At 40.5% G+C, this 23,352-nt stretch overlaps 2 protein-coding genes across 3 annotated transcripts in view; one reads left to right on the forward strand and one right to left on the reverse strand.

Annotated features, from left to right (window-relative positions):
- COL4A6 (collagen type IV alpha 6 chain) overlaps positions 1–14,240 on the reverse strand; it is a 108,295-nt gene extending 94,055 nt beyond the window's left edge. Inside the window, exons 1-2 of the mRNA XM_059483062.1 lie at positions 14,082–14,240; positions 13,958–14,006 (exon numbers count right to left, since the gene is read on the reverse strand). Of these exons, the coding sequence (XP_059339045.1) occupies positions 13,958–14,006; positions 14,082–14,095 (63 nt within the window). The 5' untranslated portion in view covers positions 14,096–14,240. The remainder of the gene's footprint in view (positions 1–13,957; positions 14,007–14,081) is intronic.
- A 486-nt stretch (positions 14,241–14,726) lies between these two features.
- Positions 14,727–23,352, forward strand: part of COL4A5 (collagen type IV alpha 5 chain) — a 72,107-nt gene continuing 63,481 nt past the window's right edge. For both annotated transcript variants that reach the window (XM_059482787.1, XM_059482788.1), the window contains exon 1: positions 14,727–14,926. In XM_059482787.1, the coding sequence (XP_059338770.1) occupies positions 14,834–14,926 (93 nt within the window). In that variant the 5' untranslated portion in view covers positions 14,727–14,833. The remainder of the gene's footprint in view (positions 14,927–23,352) is intronic.

Here is a 23,352-nt window from a genome sequence, read left to right on the forward strand (position 1 = left end):
CTGTTACTGTTCTTTGAGATTCCCAGGAGGTCAAAACTAAGCAATAGCTGTATATAAACATACACCCACACAGATTTTGACTTGAATCAAGTATAATAACTTTGGATACTCTAATGTTAGTCTGACCCAAAGATTACAACCCTGATTAATTTCTGTATTTATAAGAGGAGTGTGCAATGTTCTCAGAGTGAAAAATGAGATGTCTTTTCTGGCTGGGGCAGATTTTCCCTCAGTAAATGAAATAATTTGATGTTTTCAAGAAGACTAATGTTTCTGTTGTTGCAAGGAAAAGAAGAGAATGATTCTTTTGGATCATTGACTCAAAAGATTTATGATCTGAGCTATCACATCAACAATCAGCTTAACAATAAAATCCTGTTGCAGAAAGGTTCCTTTTTTATGGTCCCTATTTACACAGCAGTAGCATAAAGCACAGCTGTGCTCTGAGCTCACCATCCTGCCACAAGACTGAGAAAGAACAGTTTTGGGAGCAACAACAATTGTTTCCAAGACTTTTCACAGCCAGATGATTACCAACACCTTCCTACTGCAGTAAGTGATTTTAAATTAAAATCAGTCTTGAAACTCCACTTTGATACCCTGAACAACATGGAGCTCAGGTATTCTCCAGGTTTTTAGAGACAGAGACATCCTTAACTAGAATAGCAGAGGAAGCTGTGTGTACACAGTTTCTTAAACAGCAGCAGCACAATTCTACAGTTGGTGTGATGAGACTGCCCCTTGGTGAGCAATATTTTCCCAGGATTTCTTTAGGTTTCACACATATCTGGCAGGCTGCAAATCTTTTGAAGTAGGATTGTATTTCAACTCTGATTTTTCATGTATGAGAGCACACTAGGGTCAGATGTGGTGACCTGAGTTCACAGGTGGGAGCATTACAAACCAAGATAAACATGCAAGAAAGTTCACAGCTTCACAAAGTTGGGAGTTCCAGAGAAAAAAGTATTCCATGGAGATACTCAAATCTCAGATTTCTACCAAAGCTGATACAAGTACTATCTAAAGGGTATTTTTGAAAAGTAAAATCTGAATAAGATTGGATGCTCTGGACTTCTGATAAGTGCTAGATTTCCTTCCTCTAACCACAAGAAAAACAATTCACAGCTATCTATACTCCCACAACATTCATCTCACAGACAAACCTGCTGTGACAGGCACAAGGCCTACACTTGCCGTGGGAGAAATAATATCTGAGCTAAAAATTCAGCTGTGAAGTGATCCAAACATGAAGTTCCTAACCTCCCCCCATGAGAGACAAACAGCAACTTCCCACTGCAGAGCAGGGGCTGCACATTGTACACCCCGACACCCCGCAGGCTCCTTTGTGGGCCGGAATACATTAATAAGGGCAAAAGGTTATTTTCCAGCAAAGTTTGTAAATTAAATTCTATAGAAAACCAAACAAAAGGTTACATGAGTGTTCATTTATCTACGAGCAGTGAGCTCAAAAGAAAATATTTCATTTCAGATTTTGCCAAGGTGTCCTAACAATGGCAGCTTATATACCACAGGTACTTTGCAAAGAAGACTAAATTAATTAATATCAAGTTTCAGCCAAATGTATGACCTGGGAAAGGTTTCAAATTAGTTTTTTCACTGAATTAATTTCAGCTAAGACATTTGATAAAAACAGCATGGAAAGAGTAACTGAAAGAAAGAACATACTTTATTTGATTACTTTTAAAGCACACAGGCTTGCAGAGCGGCATAAATGGGAAATAAAGAATGAATTAAGATTACCCAATTTATTTAGTTAGATATGTTATCTTGTATTAAGATATAAATTGTCCAACTTATTGGTATTTAACCCAGCTACAGAAATATTCCCTGTTTGCACCAAATCCCACACAGAACTGCCAAAAGGACACAGCAGAGGCATCCCCCTGCCCTCCATCCTCCCTCCATACACGTGCACCCACTCCAGGCCAGGCACAGCCTCTGCTAGGAAATGCCAACAGCAAACAAGATTCCTGACACCTGGCAGGCTTCTCTGCTGGAGTTTCTCACTCCATTTAACAGCTTTTCTCCTCCCACTCCAGCTCATCCAAACACACAGCAATTAAAAACATTATTTAGAAAAGGCTCAAGCAATTACTGTCTGTTAAAAACTGAACTTTGTTCTGAACACTTAACTGGTGCCCAGTGTGCATCAAATATGATATAACCAAAACAGCAGATTCTGCAGGGCAGAAAATATGATTTATATTTTTCTTTCCTGCTGTCCAGCTCTAACCTTTCTAAACAGATCTCCATCCAGCTTGTCAGATATCCTAATCAAACAGGTCCAGGTGCCAATTACTTCCTGCAAAGATGCAGCAAACCGCAGAGCTGACAGGTCTGAGATAATCCAGTCTCAGGAAAACCATCTCCTGATTTCCTCTTCTGATTTCCTCACCAGTGCTTAAGTCAAACATCCAGATGTTACATGACAGGTCCCTACAGGCAAGCACCTGACCTAAAAGCTGTGGAAGAAACCCTGATACTTTAAAGAGAATTTTGTTTTCTCCTGGTTTCCTCAAATAAGCTTTAGGGATAGAAACTGATGTTTTATTTTATATATTTAAAAAATAGCATGCGTTACTGTTTAAACAAGAGCTTTCTAAAGCTAGTAGAGTTAAGACACTAAATCCTTGGTGCTCTTAAACCCAACCCTGCTGTAATACTTCAAGGAAAAAATGTGGCATCACCTGTATCCCTGTGCAAAATGCTATATTACTTCATGGTTTTATTTACATTATGTCTTTATAATTTGAACAAAATAAAGTAACACTAACTTTGTTCTGCTTCATTACACAGATGCTATTTGCTTGGCACAGTCTAATTTTTTAAGTAATACTAATTTCTAGCCAGACTCATGGCACCTGAGTGGAATATATGCAAAGAAAAGAACAAGATTTAGGTAAAGTTTTCAGTTTTGTCAAATTAAAACTGAAATTCAAACCTGCATTCAGATCAGTTTTTACAAAATATATATTTTGTATATTATTATCATAATTCTCTATTAATATGTATTAGAAAAGCTAGTAGATTAGTTATGAAACTCAAGAAAGAAAAATACTTGAATCACCTTAGGAACTTGAGGAAAACACAAATAAGTGCTCATTCAATTCCCCACTAAATTTGTTTGAGTGTTACCAACAGTTACCTGCCTTGAGGCATACCCTCCCCTCTGGGAGCAGCCCCCCCCCAGCACAATGACTTCAAAAAAAGAAGAAATACATGCAATTTTTGATAAACAGGCATACAAACCACTGGAGCAGTATGATTATTTTACAGATAGCTACAAACATGGTATAGAGCATTTAAGAAAGTTACACAAAGCCATTCATCAAGCTATATTGATAATATAATCTAGGATTCTTTATCTACAATCTTCTTTAAGTCCTCATGTTTTATCTACAAAATGCTAGCTTCCTGCCCTAATCATAAAATATCTGATAGAAGTCAATATCCTGCTGCAGTTTCTTGATACCATCACACAGGAATTAAGAGATTTCAGGCTTATCAAGAGCAGAGGCTGCAGTGGTTATAAACTGAGCAAGCACAGTAAATTTCACAACTCTGTCAAGCAATTGAATGAATTGTGGTGGTTTCATCTTACAGAGATAATCTGGTTCCAAACAGAATTTGAATTCCTTTCCCATAGTAGTTTTACGATGAATTTAATGGAAGCAGTTCAGCACTTCGGTGCAACTTTTTGGAGATACAAGTTGACACTGGTGCGGCTTTGATACAGTGTGAGGTAACATCTAAATAGGCAGATTGAAGATGCCACTGACATTCGATATAGAAGGAAAATCAGCATTACTCATGCCAGACACTAAATAAAATTCCAAAAGAAGGTGAGGCCCCCAGTGACACACTAAGTAAGCTGCAGACTGAATTCTCAGTGACCTCAATTGAACACAGCAGCCAGAGTACAACTGACAGCAGGGTAAGTGCTTTGCAATCGACTTCACCTTTCTCACAACCACATACACAGCCTTTAAGGGTCATACAAAGCACTTCTACTGCCTATCTAGAAAAGTATCCACCTTCTGAAAAATTAAAGAACAACATTCTTTGCAAAGACTAATCCTGCTTTTCACTTTTTAAAACAAAAGCAGATAAGGAAGTGCTGTAAATCTGAGATCTGTGAGTTGCTGGGCTGCAGAAAGGCCCCTCTAAACAAGTATGTCGTGGAGCTAGTCTGTACCTGTGCCTCACTGCACATTCCTCTGGCTGAGGAATTTAGGCCTGAAACCTGGTACCCCTCTGCCCTCCTCTGAGTGAGTTCATAACACCAGAATGAAGGGGAGGGAAGGAACTTTCTCAATGGAATTTCTTTAATGGAAATTAAAAGAACACATCTTGATGAAACAGATGCTTGAAGTATTTTGTCTGGTTATTCACAAAGAATACTTATTATTATATATAGAAAACACAGAACCACTTGAGGAAAATTTATCTCTAGTAAATTCAATGTTACAATATAATCCAAATAGAATCTGTAGCCAATATCACTGCACAAAGATGTCTGGGCTGACAGTCTTCTCTGCAGAGAAAACTGTAAAACAATCACTCCAAATGTGGACAGTAACTTAGTAAAAAATAAAAACTTCAACTGAACAACCAAAAAAACCCTTCAAGTTGCCTTTTCATAGCCTTTATTTACTTCTATCCAAAATACTTGGTAAATACTTTGGTTTGTGATTCATAAAGCATCCTTTAATAGAGCTGAAAAGCTATAGCAGCACTGGGGATCCCATATATATATTAATTAATCCTACTATACCACTGACAGACTGTAATTAAGACTCACTAGCTGGATTTTAAACCTTGCCCCTCCTCTCTGAAAGACTTGCAGAACTTGGCTGGATAGCACTAGCCTGAAAGATAAAAATCAGGCAGATTCTTTGGAAACTTCACAGTCTCACGCTCGCCCATAGAAGAAAGTGCAATTGAATGGTGAGTCTTTAAGTAGCCATAATTAACTTTTTACTGTTTTGTGCCTCATTGGTTAGAGGTTCAAGCTTTCAAGATCTCCAAAGGCAGATGGTACAAGTCCCTCATTTAGAGAGGAGCCTTAGGGCATACAAAGCACTCGGTGCAACAGTTCAAAGAAGCAAAACTCGATGCATGACTCGAGGCAAAGCCTTCTTCACACATCCAGGACAGTAACACCAGTACTCAGCCTGGCCCAGCGCAAGGACACCTGAAAATCGCCCAGGGGTGAAAGACAACACAGCAACCTCATCAAAGCAAAACCTGCAATTTGGTTTTTTGCACTGCATAAGGAAACAGTGTGAAATTAATTTAATAAATGAACCCTAGAGAAAGGTCAAAACATATCAAATGTTGCTGTAACTTCAACAGGAATGCTCATTTCAGGATTCAACCTATCCTGCAACTCTGCACAGTGGAGGGTCTGCAAACACATTTACCAAAACGTGCTGTGCCACATGAGAAGATGCTCTGCCCCAGCCCCGGGTTGGTACAGTCCCAGACTGCAAAACCTCCCGTGTGATTTTCCACAGAGCACTTGAGGCACGGGAGCTCCTGAGACTCTGCTGAAGGCTCCCAGCACTCCACACGTCCCAGGGCCAACACATTCACATGGAAATTGCTCCACTAAGAGATACAGGTCAAACCACAGGCTGGAGCTCACTCTAATTATCTAGGCAGATTCTGGTTTAATCCTAACAAGATTATACATTCACAGAGATTAAGGTTGTTAAAAGTACCACAGAGCAAATCATATAATCACTACACTGAAGAGACCATTAACTATTCTTTATGGTCACCAACTCATTTAACTTTAAAACCTCTGTGGTATTCAAGGAAATTCTCTGTACTATTTGTGGTAAAAGTGGTCTGAAGATCTGACATTTACTTTGGTGACAAGAACACATTTGTAAAAGGAGTGATTTGAAAGCTTCTTCTTTTCATCACCATATTAGCATATTTTCTCCACATTTTTCTTACATCATACACCTTTTCAAGTCACACAAAAAGCCAAGCACCATATGTAGAGATTTCATACCCTGTTTTAGCTTAAGCCAAAACTACTTTATTACGTTAAAAATGCACTACCCTTCCTTTGTAAAAATGATCACAAAGTTTACAAGAAGAGACAGCTGTTAAAAACTGTGTTTCTGATGAAAACAGACAGAAAACTTTTGCTAAATAGCAAGCAATGTGTTTGTGTCACATCTATTTCCCTAGCAGAGCAAAAAACACACATTTTCAAATCACCCCAGAACAAAGCACCTTACTTCTGGCACCCAGGGCTGACTAGAAATCACCTCAGTCATCCCACGAGACCAAGACACAGCACACTTCTATCATTTCTGGTAATAAAGGCTCAGCATTTTCTATACAAAATGCTCTAAAACACTGTGCAGTGCAACCCAGGACCTGCCAAGCTCACCTTCCAGCCAAATCCCCACTTCATATGTGCTGCACTTCATGGAGAGGCCATTTACAGAGATACACAGATTACACAGATAATGTTCCAACTTTTCAACCCCTCACACACACTTGGATAATAGTCTAAAACTTCACAAGGCTGAAGCTGAAAGCCTACAGGCTCCTTTTATGGAAAAGTCTGAAGAGTACTATAAATTCTTAATTTTCCAAGCTTGCTTTTTGTTCCTGCAGGCTATGTTCTTCCAGTTGAGTTACACCCTGCTTTGTGGATAGCTTTAATCATCCAAGTACAATACAATGATTCACCTTCCTATTGTTTTGATGTGTTTCTACTACAGTAGTAGTAATAATTCCAAGTTGCTTTTAAAGAAAGTTTTTAAAATATACATTTTACAGAGCAAGTGGCATCTGTACAATACTTCACAGTAAAAGTTATATAAGGAGAACTATTACAACTTTAAAATGGTCCTGCTCCTCTTTGGGAAAGTCAAGCTATTACTCAGTGTGTCATTTCATCTATTTAACTTTGTTTCAGTAATAATGTGTTACAGTACATTTATACGGGCATTTCTAAAAAAATGACTTGCCAGTGTACAAATTCTAAACAGACTTAAAGTACTAAGAGTAATAGTTTCATTACTTCTTTTACAATTTTATCATTTTCTGAGGAAACTTTTTGGGTTTAAAAATTCTTTTAAGCATTTTTTCATGTCCACAGAAAGATACCTTACTACTTGTGAGGGCATGACCCTATTAAAAAATTAATAACTCCAAAGATTCAAACAAATGGATAAGGAATGTAAGAAATTGATTTGAAAACACTCTAATATGTGAGCAGGTAAAGGACATGCAGCAATTTTTAAAAGTTGGGAAAAGAAAAGCACTGACTTGTCACTATTCAGAGCTTTAAAGTGATGCTGCTAGCAAAAAAGAGTTGGTGACATTTAATTTGTGGAGATTTGAAGAAGCACAGGAGCATTCATAAGTCTATTTCTGCTTAACTTCACTTCCATTTTCCTCTCCTCTGATTTTTAGGTCAAAACCAACCTCTCCAAACAGTGCTAGAAATTAACTGATGCAGCTGGCTTTCAGCTTTGTACAAACACTTCATCCTCATCTCTAGAAAGCTGCAGGTTTTATTTACCAGCCAAAAAAATATGCTAAGAAAACAGTTTATTTTGCTGTTGCTACCTTGTTTCCATCCTTTCTTCTTCAATGGAAATAGAAAAATGACAAATATGCAAAAATGAAGAAAATTAAATGTTAGTTTCATATCTTACTTCTATGTATTGCCTTTTCTAGCTAGCTGCCAAGGAGTCCAGCTACAACACCCAGCTGACCTGTGCCATCACACAGGGGTCTTGCCAGATGCTTGTGCCAAGCATGGAATTGTTTGCTCCTCCACTAACAGGGAAAGCAAGGAACATTAGGTGCAAACCTCTCAAAGAGATTTGTGCAACTGAGATTCCTGGGTAACAGGCACTGACACGTCCTCACGCTGCTGGGAGTGAGGCATCAGAGAAAGCACTGCAGGATTAACAGCAGCGATCCTGGCAGCCTCCCTGGCTATTAAAGCACAAAGGAGACACAGAAAGGCAGAGCAGCTCATGAGCACGTTGAGGCAAGGGCTGGAGGCTGTATGAAGTACAGCAGATTCCAGTCAAAGAGGAGAAAATAGAGCAGTGAGTGAATGAGGCAAATTCAGAACACAGTAGCTATTGACATCTCAGTGGGCTGAAGCAAATCCGACCAATTTTGTTCACAGAGTTGATTCTCTCAGTGTTAAGGTAACCAAGTGAGTAGAGACTATGCAAACTGGATGGTGCTGGCTCAGTGGCCCCAAGAGTTGACACAACCAAAGCTAATCAAAATTCCACAGAAACAACAAGGGAAGCACAGACCAGAGGCATGTCTGCAGCTTTGTATGCATTTGGGTGAGCAGCATCAGAAGGCCAGCAAAGTCACCTCTGGCCAGCAAGAACTGTTAAAAAATGTGGCAAAGTCAAAGAAGAAGCAGATCAATGGAACCATTCCTTTGACTTGGTCTTTATGTTTCCTCTTTGTGTTTCTTCAGACCTGAGGGAAGAGGAAACCATTCTGAAAATATGAATTTGATTATAATTAGTAGACTATTGTCAACAACTTTCTAAAGTAGTTAAACTAAACTCTTGGAAACTGCAGTATCACAACTTCCATATAAATCACACCATCAGGGAAGGGGAAATCATATGGAAAGAGTCAAGGCAGGCTGAACTGCAGGAAGCCTGTGCAAAAGGCACAGGAACAAATTATTTGCTTTTCCCATGTATTTTCAGATTTATTGCCTACTCCTCTAAATTTCCTTTTTTGCAGGGTACAGGTAACAAGAACTGCATGATTCCACTTTAAATGCTCTTTCTGTTCACACATGTAAATGGAAATAAGCATTTAAAGCTCAGTCAGGGTTTATAGCTTTTCCAGGAGAGTGAGATCCTCTCTGGGTTATATGGGTATCTAGGAAAAAAAGAACAAAAAAACCAAAACAAAGCCCCAACCACCTAAAGAAATTAATGTTTCTAATGCCTGATCTCTTTCCCCACTGATCCTCCTCCAATAATAGCCAACACTGCAGTCACTATCAAGACTGCATTTTGCAGGTACCCTCTAACAAGCAATTCAGCCTCCTTCTAATCCCTTTGGAAACACAGATTGACCTTGCTAGAGCAATCCCTCTCACAACTAACTGAGGAGGTTTTATTCTATTTTTTTCCACAATAATAGTCCTTATTTTGAGACTTGAATTTTAGAGAGCTTGAAAATAATCTATCAATGAAAGCTTTAAAAAATTCTTATTTTTATTTCTTAGTCATCATTATAACACTTAAGCTGAGATGCAGGCATTACCAAACCCTACTCATAAAGATATTCTTTACAGTAAAGATGGACAAAGAGGGGAGAAGCCCCAGCATGAGAGCTCTACCTCCTTTAGGGACACCAGCATAACAACAGCAGTTCTTAAGTCAAGGGAACACAGTGGCTGATGCCAATGATTGTCCACAAGAGGAAATAAAATGGGAAAAAATGCTTCTTCAGGTCACACAGTGCCTCTCACACCTATACAAAAAGCAGCCACAGCCTTAAAAGGATAATGATATCACAAAAGCTCTTCAGAATGCAATCACGTGCATTACTTCATTTCATAGCTGCTGTAACCTGACACGACATCTGAGTGCCAAATAAAATCCCACTTGCTCAATTATCTTCAGCATATAGGAAATATTCAGCAAATAAGCAATTATTTGTTCAAATGGAAAAGTATATTCAGCTTTAAATGAAAATTTCCCCTAAAACGCAATGTCTTAGCAAGGGCTAGAAAATCAGCCCTTTCATCAACAATCAGGTTTTTTTTCTTATTAATTCTCCTTATTTTGCTACAGAACCAGAGTAGAATTCTTATTATTTTACCATAGACCTACTGTTATTCAAACTTGACCTTTGCAGAAGGACCATTCTCAATGCAGTACTGAATCTTCACAAACAAGTGCCTGCACAGCCATGCATTCTTACAGATTAGAGGCCGCCTTGTCCGGTAAACAAATCCTGAGATTTATATTATTTCTTGATTTCTGAAGACTCCTTCCTTATAAAAGTAACTTTACTGTAGATACTAGTTTTTTTCCCTATAAAGTTTATGGCTACATAAAAATACAGCTGTAAAAGTCAAGTTACAGAAGGGTTGCATACTTATAAATACTGATTAAAATGGCAAAGGAAAGGTCAAAACTTTATAAAAACCTTTTAATGGATAACATCATACTTGCAGAAACTGAATTGGAAAGTGTTACAATTAGAGCTGCAATTCTGGTTTTAAAAATCTATAATTAAACAGATAATTTTTCTGCTCTGTCAGAGGCTCTGGAACAAAATTTATTTTTGGCCATTGAAAACAAGGAGTTGAGCTCAATTAAGCTGGTCTAGTACATACTAAAGGAAAAGACACTATGAACCATTTGTATCATAGAGATAAAAACAATAGAAAACATACAGAAAACCTGGGATATATTAAGACATAGATAAATAAGATCACTTGGGCTAGCTTGTCATAAACTAGCAGAGCTTCAGTTACTCAAAATAGAGCAGCCTTCCCAGAACTGGTTTTACACACAGTTTTTGTTTGCCTTACTTGGATACTAAAGATGTTCTGCTGAACAAGATACCAAGTGCTAGGAAAAGGAAGTGGCTCTAGTTAATCTGCACATTTATTAGCTAAAAAACCAAAAAGAAAGAAACAAAACCAAACAAAAAGAGCACAAAACAACAAAAAACTCCACCCAGATTTGAAAGAGTTGCAACAGTACATGAAGTCCACTCACAGAAGAAACCCTACTGAACTCTACCTGAAAGCTCACTTGTTCCAACAGAACATGTCTGACAATAAGTCCTTACAGTAAGTACTGGAAGTACTTCTTTACATCAAAACTAGGTGTGCTCAACTACCTCAACATCAGAAAATGAATAAATGAGGAGTTACCATCCCACCTGTATGCCAGGGATGCTCTCAAGGGAGCACAGACTGACTGCAGCTCAGCTGAGAGCTTTGTGAAGGGACATGAATCTCAAATTTCATTACAAGAGTGACCATTTTCAGCACATGCTCCACCTCACATTTATGACATCCCAGAAACATCAGCAAAACTCCAATTATGCTTTTAAAAGTCCCTCTCCTAAAAACTCTGCTTTGCACTGTAGCCTGCAACAGCCTCAGGGGAGGACTGTAATTAGCCAAGGCAAATCCCTGCCTCTCTTGCACTGTTCCAATATTTTGTGTTATCTCCCCTACCTTTGGACAAGCTTTTGTCACTTATCTTAGTGCAATGAACATCTTGAAGACAGCACTATGCTGTTGTTGTGTGTTTGCACAGCATCTTGCACTGTTGCTCCTGGTTCATTATTAATGAAAATTATTGATAATAAAAGACCGAAACCATGAATGAAGCAGAGCTTCTGGAGGGACTCCAGGGTGAAAACTATTAGGGGGAACTCTTAGCAACTGGTCTCCAGGGTAACAATCTCTCTCCCAAGTAACCCCATGTGTAACATCCAGTCATCCATGTTTCCAACATTTGCTTCAAGAAAACAGAGATTATGTTACAAGACTAATTTTGTACTGCCATTCAAAATATATAATAATTTATACCCAAGAAAAATAATTATTAACTGAGATATTAATTCAGATACACATTAAAAATCTTATTCTTACAGAAAGGGAGATGACCACATCTTGTAACTCAGACCTCTGAATCAAAGCCAGCTTTGATACAAGATGCTGGCCTGATGCCAGCCACTGGTCATGTCCACAGTACCATTCCTAAAGAGTGCTCAAGAACTTGGAACCACATTTCAGCGATGTTTCTTTTACAACAGGTAAGTTATTGAAATGAGATTGTTTAAAAGAACAAAAAATATGGACAAAGTTATAAATTACATGATGTCCAGCACCAAGTTGGCAGTCTCTGTTAATGGTCTTCTAGAAGTTGTTACTCCTTAACCTAAAGCTTTAACTTCATTTTATTGACATTATACTTCACCGTGCTCCAGCACTTCAAATTATACACCAGAGATCCATTAAGAAGTGTTTCAGAGATCCTAGTTTTCCTAAAAAAAGCTCTGTTTAGTGCAAGTTCAATCACCAGTACTTTTTCTTGACAGCTTACTTCATGCTGGAAGGTGTTTGGATGTGTTTTTAAGTCAGTAAGACCAGAAAGTCAGTTACTAACCTGCTGTATCTGAATTTGACAAAAACATAGTTCTACTCTTTCCTGCTGGCCATGTTTGACAGCATTTTAACAGAAATCATTAAATCCATTATCTGCTTAGACATATAAAGTACTAGGTATTTTATGGAGCTATTTCTGATTCTTCTTCATATATTTAGACTGATTACACAGCAACTAAGATTTTCATCATTTTCTAACCCTGAAGAAAACTCTCAAGGAGACTTAGAATTATCATGTAGATATTAATTTTAATTATTGTGATTGACTTAATTGACAAGAGTCCCTTTATGGGCAGTGAAAGATGTTAAAAAACTAACAGGAATCTGACTGCTTAAGAGATGCTTTCCAACAGGTATGGAGCAAAATTGGAGCAAACAACTGAGTTGTTAGCTACATCTGCATCAATCAGCAATAATTTCACTGCCATATCACATAAATTTACCTAAATGATTGCAAAATGTGGCACATTTGTCTCAAAATAATTTCAACATTTGCCTTTAAAGTACTTGCTTTATAAAAGTCATTTTTACCTAGATTCCACTACAGTAAGAACTTCTGGTAGAACAGTTCTTGGTTTTGTTGAATAAAACTCTCTAATCTTTTAATCTTTGAGAAGATTAGAGCTTGTAACTACCACCTGATCAGGATGATGAAATTCTACTACTGCAATTGATTATGAAAAATACAAAACATAATCAAGCCTTTCCTATTTATAAAAAGTACAAACCCCTCTGCTATTAAAGCCTTTTCAAAAGATTTCTTCTCAGTTGCACAGAAAAGTTATAGATCCCTAAAATTTTAATCGAGTAGCAAAAGCAGTAGAAAAACATTGGCTACCAAGTCAAGAACCCATGTTTCAAGTGGTTTTGTTAGAAATCTGTCTGAAGTTGAATCAAAATAAACATGCTTTAAACATATTATACTAACATTCATTCAATATTGTATTTGCACTGTAAAATCCACACCACAAACATTATTGTCCAATCTTAATTTACATTACAATGTAACAAAGAGGTGTTTTTGAAGTGCTGACTGTACATCAGTTGGACACTTAATTTAGGCTACAGATTTATTCACTAGTTAAGGGGGCTAACAATTGCGGATTCCAGTTGCTGAAAATCTACTGCAACACCAAAAAAGAAAATGATGAACATTTAAAAAATCTGTAGTCCCCTACTACTCTGTTTAAACATTAATTAGCAACAGCAAGAGAAAATCCATGTTTACGTCATAAAGTTGTCAGATCATAAAGTCATTGTTTCTGTATACCGACTTAGAATTTAAAAGACATTTACTAATCCATAGTCATAAACATTGATACAACACTTAAAAGCTTAATCCTTCAGCTTCTCCACATCTCCTTCACTTAGTTATGACCTGTTCTGGATTGAACCCCTTGTGAATAAGGACCCAGAGGGTCAGCTTTCACAGCAAGGTTTGAGAAGATGCTAAAAAAGAACTCAAGGCAGTCAGTTTCAAAGAGAGACACTGATCACACACACTATCAGACTAACTAAAAGCTGTTACACCGCATACGGACGCTCTTCCACCCAGTGCACTTTTCAGAGGCTAGTCAAAGTAAAGCAGGCGAAAGGCAAAAAGGAACTCTGGAGTAAAGGTGTACGTCAATTAAAAAAAAAACCGCGCATCTTTCAGAGGGCAGTGGGGATGCGTCTTTTTTCCGGCCGAAGGATGCCCAAACCCCGACAGGTTCGACCACGCACGTTCACCTCCAGCGAGCACCGCTGCGGCCGGGACCTGCACACACTTACCGCACTCGCCAGCTCCGCGCCCAGCCAGAGGAGCAGCAGCAGCAGCGCCCTGCGGGAGGCAAAGGGACACAGTCACGGCGGGCCGGGGGCGAGGCGGGGAGGGGCGGCCGCGGCTGGCACTCACCCTGTGCGCCCCATGGCCCGGGCAGCCCGCGGGGACCGGCACGGCGCGGCCGGGTACCCGCCGGAGGAACAGGAGGCCCCGCCGTCACTCGGGGCCGGCAGGGCACGGTGCGGCCGCTTCGCGGGCTCCTTCCCCGCACGGCGGAGCACCGGGGGCGCCGAGCGCCGGCAGTGCCCGCTCGGCTCGGTCACTGCTCGCTTCACGAAGCAGCGCAGCCCCTGCAGGCGCTCACAGCGTGCCCAGGCAGGAAGTTTGCGCGGTCCCCGCCGAGGCGTCGCACCTGAGCGGGGCTGGATGGGCCGAGACTGAGCCGGGCGAGCCCCGCGCCCGCCGCCCGCCCCTCCAGAGGGGCGACCTGGGACTGGCAACAACTGCCCCTTCACCCACCCACCCCTGCAACTTCCGCTGCAGAAAATAGTCCGGGGTCCAGCTGCCCGCCCGGTGGAGGTGCAGGGCGGGGAGAGGCGGCGCCCGCTCTTCGAGCCGACAAAACCGCGGCGCCCGAGGGAAGGGTGGGGGGATTATGGTCTCCTCGGAGAGGGGCGGTAGCAGCGTGCCCCACACCGCCCGCCCCCGGAGCGGAGGAATACTGTAGTCCCGGGAGGACTTGAGCCAGGAGAAGCGGGAGAGTGCGGCAGAGGGGCGGGCGCTGGCGTCGGGGCGGCCGGTGCGAGCCGCCTGTAGGAGCCGCGCTGCCCCGCCGGGCTATGCCCGCGCCTCAGGGCCGGCCCCGGAGCTCCTGAGCGGGCGGGATGGAGCCGCGGCGGCGGAGCTGCAGCCTGGCCGCTGGTTGCTTGGTGGTGCTGCTGCTGGGGTGCTGGGGGCCGCAGGAGGCGGCGGCGGCGGTGAGTGCGGGGCGCCCTCCTTGTTCTCCTCAGGAGCCGCGGTCCCTGCCGGGCGCGGCCACGGTGCGGAGCCCTGGGGGGAGCGTTGGAGCCCCTTTGGAACTGGGGTGGCTGAAGGTGGCATCGCCCTGACAGGAGCTCGGTGGCTCCGGGCGGGGGACGCCGAGGCTGGGCCGCGGGAGGGTCTCTCCGGCTGCCCGCGGGTGTTGGGGCTCCCGGGCCGCTCTTGCCGGGCAGAGCCCCGCGCTGCTGCCCCGTCGGACTGGACCGCTCCCCGCGGGCCGCCCGCACCTCTGGGTTCGCCGGTGGCTCCGGGGAGTGATGGAGTGCGAGGCGGGGGAAGCCCGGATGAACTTAGTGTGGGCTCTGAACCCGCTGTTCCTCCAGGACAAAGGAGGAAAGATTTTCCCCCCTTGCCTTTTCCCCCCCAAAGAACTCCGTGGAGCAGTGTCTGAGCTCTTGCCACTGAGCCATCACCTGCAGCCGTGAGTAACACTTGGATGTGGCACGGAGATGGAGCCATGTGGGCATGGTCTGTCGGAGCACTGTGCCTCACACCGGGACTTGCTTTTCTCCAGGGTTGTATTTCTGCTTTCTTAAAACTCGAGTGGAAGTGCTAGCGGAGGTGGTAATGTGTGCGGTGTGGTACAGAGGCGGCCTGGAGGAGCCTTTGGGTCTCTGTGCTTGGAAAAGGGATGCTCTGCCGGCTTCCCTGCCGTGGCAGGGCCTCGGGACTGAGGGGTGGGAGAGATGATCTAGCTTCAGGTTTCAGGCTATTTGATTAAGACCTTTAGCTGCTAACAAGTGGTGAAATGATCTAAAGAGGCTCCCACTTTAACCTGTGTCAATTTCAGATTTGATGATCCATGTATATTTCTTAACTTTTTTTAAGTTTACTTGGAAAGTGGAAAGAAAAATCCAGATTTCTGTTGTTTAGGACTCCTTTCTAGTTGAAAAGTCATAATACATTATGGTAATCGGTGCAGAGTACAATTCTGCTACTCCCCCCTTCAATTCTGTAGTTAGTGCTGACAAACTCTTATTTGTCTTGAACTCTCCTTTGAAGTGCATTCCTTTACAGTGAAACTTTGCTTTTTCAGAGGGCAGATGAAAGGTCTACAAAGACCAGCCATAATATACTTCCTTCCTTCCTCTTCCACCCCTCCTTGCTGTGCCCAGGTGGGAACCCAAGTGTAAGTGATCCTGGTGTGCCAGCAGTGCTCACTGATACGGAGCTGCTCGGCTCCACATTGTCTGTGGCACTGCTCCTGCTGCTCTGCTCAGCAAGGCCTCAGCCCAGCCTGCCATAACCCCCACCCCAAAGACAGACCCAGGCACTCCCACCTACAGGGCTTCACTGTTTTAGCAGGTAGGGGTTGAAGATAGGGAGATTTGTGTGCCTAAATTTGACCATTTTCTTTCTGCATCCAAGCAGAGTTCCGTGTGTGCAATTACTGTGAATCTGTGGGGTGTGGAAATGGGGGTCTCTGGTGACCCTGTAAGAAGTCCCCTGCCATGGGAGAAATGAAGAAGGGAGCAAAACCAGTGGTAGAATTTCTGGTTCTTAACACTCCCTTGTGCTGCAGCCTTTCTTTTAGGATTTGCAGTGAGATAAGATTAACTGAAGACCCAAGGGCTAAGTGGGGGTGGGGGAATGAAGAGAGATGCCTCTGTTCCAAACTACATAAATCCCACTGGTCTTTTGTAATATGGTTTTTTCTAATGGTTTCTCAGTACTTTGGTTTTCTGATGTTTTTTAATTTCCTATGATAACACTAAATATCGCTGATCCTTATTAATGGGTATCAGCAATTTATTCTACCCATTATCAGAAATGGGTGACTGAATGCTGTAGCAGTATGTTTGATTCACACAATCTCTTCTGTAAATTTTGTTTTGGGACCCTGTGTCAGAATCACCCCCCCAAAAGGGTGAATTTGGTCAAATGACTTCAAGTAATTCTGGTACCCTTATTGAAATAGTACTTGAAATTGTTATTCAACATTATCATAATTCACATTTCCAATTTAAAAATCCTCTTTGCTCCAGATCGTTGTGATAGTGTGTATTGCTATGTGATCAGTTACCAAATGACAGAAGATAGTTAAGAGTTCTCTGCCCATCACAGAGAAATCCCTGTGACTTATTAAAAAAAAATCCAAAGTAATGTTTCATACTGAAGGGGGGGGATTGATTTCATTGTTGAGATTTCATTGCTGAGTTTTCACAGCCCATGGTCTACACTTGGAGAGCAGCATATGGATTATGCTATGCACTCTTGTGCAGACTCATTGTTGACGTAGAGTGAAGTGTGTAACTACTGATGAACAGGGTAAAAGTAACTGGGAGTTTGAAAATGGTTTTACTTTTGAATGGGAGAATGAATGAAATGGAAGATAGTTTCATCAATTAATGAAATTAGAATATTTTTTAAAGTGCTTATGTGCGCTTTCAGCAGAGGGTATGAGGGCTTGCTTATTCCAATGGACAATTTCAATTATTGCTTAACTGCCTTGGTAGTTTTAAAATAAATCTACATACATGTATATAAGGCAATCTTTTATAAGCAGAATTTTGTTCTTCTCCTGGCAGGTTTACACTTGTACTATGTTATAGAAAAGTGACTGCAAGCTGTGACTGAGAAATGTGTTTAATTAAAGAGCAGAGATAAACGAGAGTCGTCAGTTGTGCTGTCTATGAAACTCACTAGAAGTTAGTGACTGACTATTGGCTTATATTGGAACAATTTCCCTCATACCTAAGGCCTAGATTTTTAAAGTGTAAATAGACTTTGTCAGCCCAAAAGTTAGTAAAAATTGAGTAGTGTCTCCAATGTCTTTTTCCTTTGCCTTCCATTATAATTCCACTTTGACTGAAAGTGTAGAGTTGAAAAGAGTTGTTCAAGTATAATAAGGCAGGCTGGCAAGATGGATATAATTTGTGTTTAAGGAAGTCATGTATAATTTATGAAAGTTCTCTAAGTTTAGTTGAGAGTTCTTTTTTTCCTTTCAGAAGTTACCATAGGTACAAATACATGGTACCATGTCAGCAATTACAATGTACATGATCAATATGGTTAATTTGACAGTCATCTGTGTTTCCTGTTTGTTCTAACTATTTCATCATGATAGTGGTGGTGGTTGTTATTATTTTCCATTTCATAACTGGCAGTGGCTCTTTCTAGTTACAAAAGCTAGGTCTGTAAAAGCAGAAAGTAGTGGAAGCTGGCTCTTAGGGTTCAGAAGGTATTTAATCCTGAAATTCTGTAGATGTGTCTTGATTAGTCATGCACAAGATGGGTTTCATAACATCAAGGCTCATGGCCTCCTGCTTGCAACTTATCATTTGTCACATGTTCTGATTTTGAATTTTCATGGCTTTTAGTTGAAGATATATAGTAAAAGTTATATCTCAGCTTCTCTTCCAGCATGTACTAAAATGCTAACAAATCCAAGGAATCCTGAATGAAGCAGAATGTAAGAACAATTTAGACCACAACAGAATCTTTTATAAAATCATTATGTATTTTTTGCAGTTTTTCCACATGATGGAAATAGAGTGATATTTCAGTGGAACTTCCTAGGCTTTCGTTTTCCTGGTCATGAATGAATAGTCTATGCACTGGAACCAATTATTAGTTATCTTTCTTAAAGTAGAAAGGGAAATTTTCCTAGGATAAATTAGTTAATTTATTTAATAGCAAATGTAAATTTATGTAGTGATTTTTTTCTACTGTGCATAAGCAGTGATGCTTACTGTAATGCAATTAGCTGTTGTTGGGTTTACTAGAACATGTGCAAACTTTTCTGTATTACAAAACTACTGAAATGATGAAGGGCATCCCAGCAAATCTAATGTGCATATTTTCAGTCTGGAGCAAAGTACAGGGAGGAATGTGTTTCAGACATGCAGTGAAGATGCATTGAGCATTTTTACCTTTCATTCACTGAGATTAAAAAGCTTCATTTTCCCTTTGTATCAGCTGTGCCAACCCTCCTGATCACCCCAGAGCAAGGTGGCCAGGCAATGCTCAGGTGTATGTTCTAGGAATGGCATTGCACAAATGCACTGAAGGGACAGTAGCCCCTGGCAGTGCTGATAGTACCAGACACAATTGTCTGGAGTTAAGACACTTCTTGCTTGTCTGTTGCATAAGGCCCTGTGGACTCAGTAACACTAAAAACCACTGGGGTGCATTAAAGTTCCTGCTCAATGCAGTGTTTGGCAGTCTGGGGTTGACTGCAGACTTTTTAGTGCTGTAAAGCATCTATTCTCAAGAGTACCTGAAATAAAACTTGTTCAAAATATAGAGTGCTGATGCAGTTTTAAGGATCGCTAAGTGGTGTTCTCTACCCTCCTCTGAAAGGTTTGCAATGCAATTAAACCTCATTAAATATCATTGGTACAGTGCAGTGTCTGAAAAAAGGCAATGTGCTGAGCATCCTGGGTATGTCATGGCTAAGTGTGGGGAGGAGAAGCTTCAATGTAATGTGGAATTGTCATCAGAATAAACATAGCTGAGATGAAAAGGGTCCCAGTTATACGAATAAATCTATTGCTTATTTTTAAAATATTGCTTTGCAATTGACTGAGTCTTGCAGTGCTTAAGTCTTTCTTGGACAATTTGTTGTTGAGGCACTGCAAGAAGCAAAGACTGCAGGATGTGATCTTAATTTTAAGAGAGATGAATGAAGGGCAATTAGATAATTGCAAAGCTGTATTACAAGTTTTACATTGTAGCTTAAGCTTGTTAATCCTTTACTCTCCCTTCTTCCAGAAGGCATGATGCTGAAACTAATGCATTAGTAGACATCTCTTTAGTCTGCTTCAAAAAGACTGATACTGTGTGATTCCTGGTTATGAAACTCTGCCTCTCTTTTTACATGTTTGAGTAGGACACTGGACTAAATAACCTCAAGGCTCCTTCCAGCCTGAATTATCCTAAAAGTCTAAAATTACATGGAAATATAGTTGTGCTCCTAGATATACTTTTTGTTAAGACAGTTTTCATAACGAGTAATTAAAAGTTAATTATAATTCATTAAGTTAAATTGCAGATTGCAAGGTATCAGATTAAATGGGGGTTTTTAAAATTTAGTTTCTACTAGTTAAAAAATCATCTCTTAAGGTGTCAGCATATAGCATTCAGAATTTTAATTTTGTCTTCCACTTTTGTGGAGGTGTCTTATGAAGTGTGTGTTTGTATGTGTATTATTCTGTTATAATGGAACAGAAGACAAATTGTAGTGGCAATATAGATAATGTTTAGGGGTTTTGGTTTGGGATTTTTTTTTTTTACTTGAGGACTGTGTTAGGAGTTGGAAAGGAAGGGGCTTTAAAGCTATGGATTTCAGCTCACTTGAAGGCTCTTGGTTATTGCAGCTCTGTTGGATTTCTTTGTCCCCTCCCTTTTGAGGACAAGGGAAATAGTTTAGTCTCTCATCTGTATTTTGTTTCTTTTACCTAATCTCTACAGAGAATTAAAATGTCAGAGTTGAATTTCAATCTCTTCTCTCTCCTAGCAGTGTAAAAGGCATATGTGTGCAACACACTGGTGGTTTAGTTTATTATCTACAGTAGGATTCATTTTATTGAGGTATAGCTAGACCTGCAGAGCTGTCCTGCTCTAGTCTAACATGATGCCAGTGCATACTTGATAAGCTTTGCTGCTGCAGCTCTGCTGAAATCCTGCTTTTCCCTCTCTTTCCTCAACATAAGCCAAGGTTTATTCACTTCCCTGAAGGGAATACTAACACAGGTTAGTAAGTCTTTTTGCCAGTGTCTGTATCTGTCAGGATTTTCTGCTGAAATGCATTAAACATGTTGGAAAGTGTGTTTATTCTAGGACTGGCTTTAGTTGTAAGCAAGGTGAATCTTAATTTTAAATCACACCACTAATTTAGAGAAAGATATTTATGCTCTGCTGCTTCCTAGTGAATTTAGATGTTTTTAGGAACCAGACTTACACAACCTTTGATTGCTGCTGAGGTCTGTAGATGTGGCAGACACCCCTTCTCCAGGAGGAACACTGAGCACAGAGGAAATCCTTGGTTGCTGTTGATGTGGTTCATGGTATGAAATCAAGACTTTCATCTCCTGACATCTCTTTCTCTACTGCAGTAGTTGTCTGTCCTGCTGTTGTATTTGGAGATGTAGTTCTGATAGATGAGATCACCTCATTGGCTCTGGTGGAAGAAATAGAGGTTTGGCAGGTCCATTTGATGCTATTTGCTGCACAGTCTCACCTGAGAGCCATGGCAAGTATTCAGAGCTGCAGTGGAATGGCTTCATTTCAGAGATTCAGAGCCATTAATTGGAAAGATAAAGCTTCATAGAGATTCTTCAACACTGCTCGTTTTAGGAACTACTGCTGCAAATGACAGAAGTCACAACGTCTTTGTGCTTTTGTATAGAAAATGAGGCAGAACTGTGCGCATGTTCCTTTCTAGCTTATTTTTCAGTTTGCCTGTCTTTTTGTATGGTTACTGGGCTGGACAAAACCATAGAACTTTATTATGCTAAGTATAAAATTTTGGCTTTATCTGGCAATGGTAATGCCAAAGTGAAGTGAACTACAACAATTGTACTGAGAGAAATTGTACTGAGCCCTTGTAATAGTGATGAGTTATGAATGCTGTTTCAAGTCATTAGCTGTATTTCAGGAATAATCAGTTATCAATGGCTGCTGTGACTTTTTGCTTGCCTGCAGTGCTGTACACTGGCAGCCTTATTTTCCTGTTACCAACTCCTTCATGCTTTTCTTATAGTCAGAGTTTTCTACTTTTCTGTCTTAATCTAGAAAAATATGACTGATGAGTCTTAATTTGTAGGAAGTAGTAGCTTAATTTGTATTATGATATAAGCAAAGTGATGCAGAACTTGTGACTTGGAATCCTTGGACTACTTAAAAGTAGTTAGAGGAAATAAGGAGTGATTATTTATACTGAATTTACCTGTATTTCTCCAGTATTCTGTACATATCAAAAATCTACTGTATATTTAGAATAGTTAGTTTCATTTCTATCTGATTCCTGTCCACTCCAACTCCTACATTCTGTGTGGAAGTATAGCAAGCATTAGTTATTAACTACATTAAGCTGTCAAGCTTAGGCAACCATTAATTCTACAGTTATAGTTGATTTTTTCTAATTCACCATGTTAGCAGTGAAGGCTTGTCTTCCTTCCTTAGGAAAGTTTTTATTTCATTTGTGAGTTGTATATATATTTCTATGTAGCATCAGTCTGTGTCTGTTAAATACAGCATCAGTTCTTCAAAAGCAAACTTTTCTCTTTATGCACTTAAATGCCCCAGGAATCTGATAGAAAGAAGAAAATGACCACCCTGAACCATGAGCTGCATTCTTTCTACACCTTGAATTAAAGTAGCAATTATTAAAACCCACAATTAAATCGCTTTACTTAAAGCAATGAAACTACCGTGACTTGAGGCAAGGCTAGACAAGCCTCCAGCTCCCAGAAATTGTGATGTCCTGACAAGAAATGCCGCTGAAAACAATGTTTGGGTGAAGGAGCTTATGAACTCAGTTTTAAAATCTTCTTAAAATAATCCCTTTTATGAGCCAGTGGGTTTTTTTGAGTCAATTTATTTAGAACCAACCTGTCACACAGAAAGATAGCAGAAGCCATTGTTCCTGAAGGGTAATTTCTAGCTGTCATTCTGACAATAGGAATTGGCTTCATAATAGAAAGTATTTGTTCTGAATTAGTTAGAACGCTTCTATTGTATATTCAGCCTTAAAGGGCAAAGCTGTTCATAAGAAAAAGGAAGCTTCTGCAGTGAGAAATGAGAATTTATATTTGAGTTTGCCATCTCTATTCATCAATTCACTCTGTCATCAGACATGAGAAAAAAACTTGAGATTTCTGCAGAACTTATTTAATGGCTTAAGAATTTTAAAATATTTAAAATAATGAGAAAATCTAGAGAGAATGAGAAATTAGCATGGAAAAAAGGAGACTCGGGGTGACCTTATCACTTGCAGCAACTGCCTGAAGAGTGGCTGTAGTCAGATGGGGCTCACTCTGTTTCTCCAGGCAGCAACAGAAGGAGGGGACACAGTCTTAAGCTGCACCAAGGGAAGTTTAGGTTAAAAATTCTATACTAAAAGAGGGATTGGGCGATGGAATTGTGTGCCCAGGGAGGTAGTAGAGTCACTGTCCCTGGATGTGTTTAAAAAAAGACTGGACATGGCACTCAGTGCTGTGGTTTACTTATGTTGAGGTGCTAGGTTAGGTCATAGGTTAAACTAGATGATCTTAAAGGTCTTCTCCAACCTAGTTCATTCTGTGATTCTGAATGTGTTTTGTTTTGGTAGTTTAGCTTCCAATATTCATTTGTGCCTTTGTTAATAGGGAAGGTGGTGCCATGGAAGTTGCTGTAGAAAGCTGTGCCCAGAGTCTCCCCA

This window comes from Ammospiza nelsoni, chromosome 15, assembly GCF_027579445.1.
Source record: "Ammospiza nelsoni isolate bAmmNel1 chromosome 15, bAmmNel1.pri, whole genome shotgun sequence".
In the NCBI taxonomy this organism is placed as follows: domain Eukaryota; kingdom Metazoa; phylum Chordata; class Aves; order Passeriformes; family Passerellidae; genus Ammospiza; species Ammospiza nelsoni.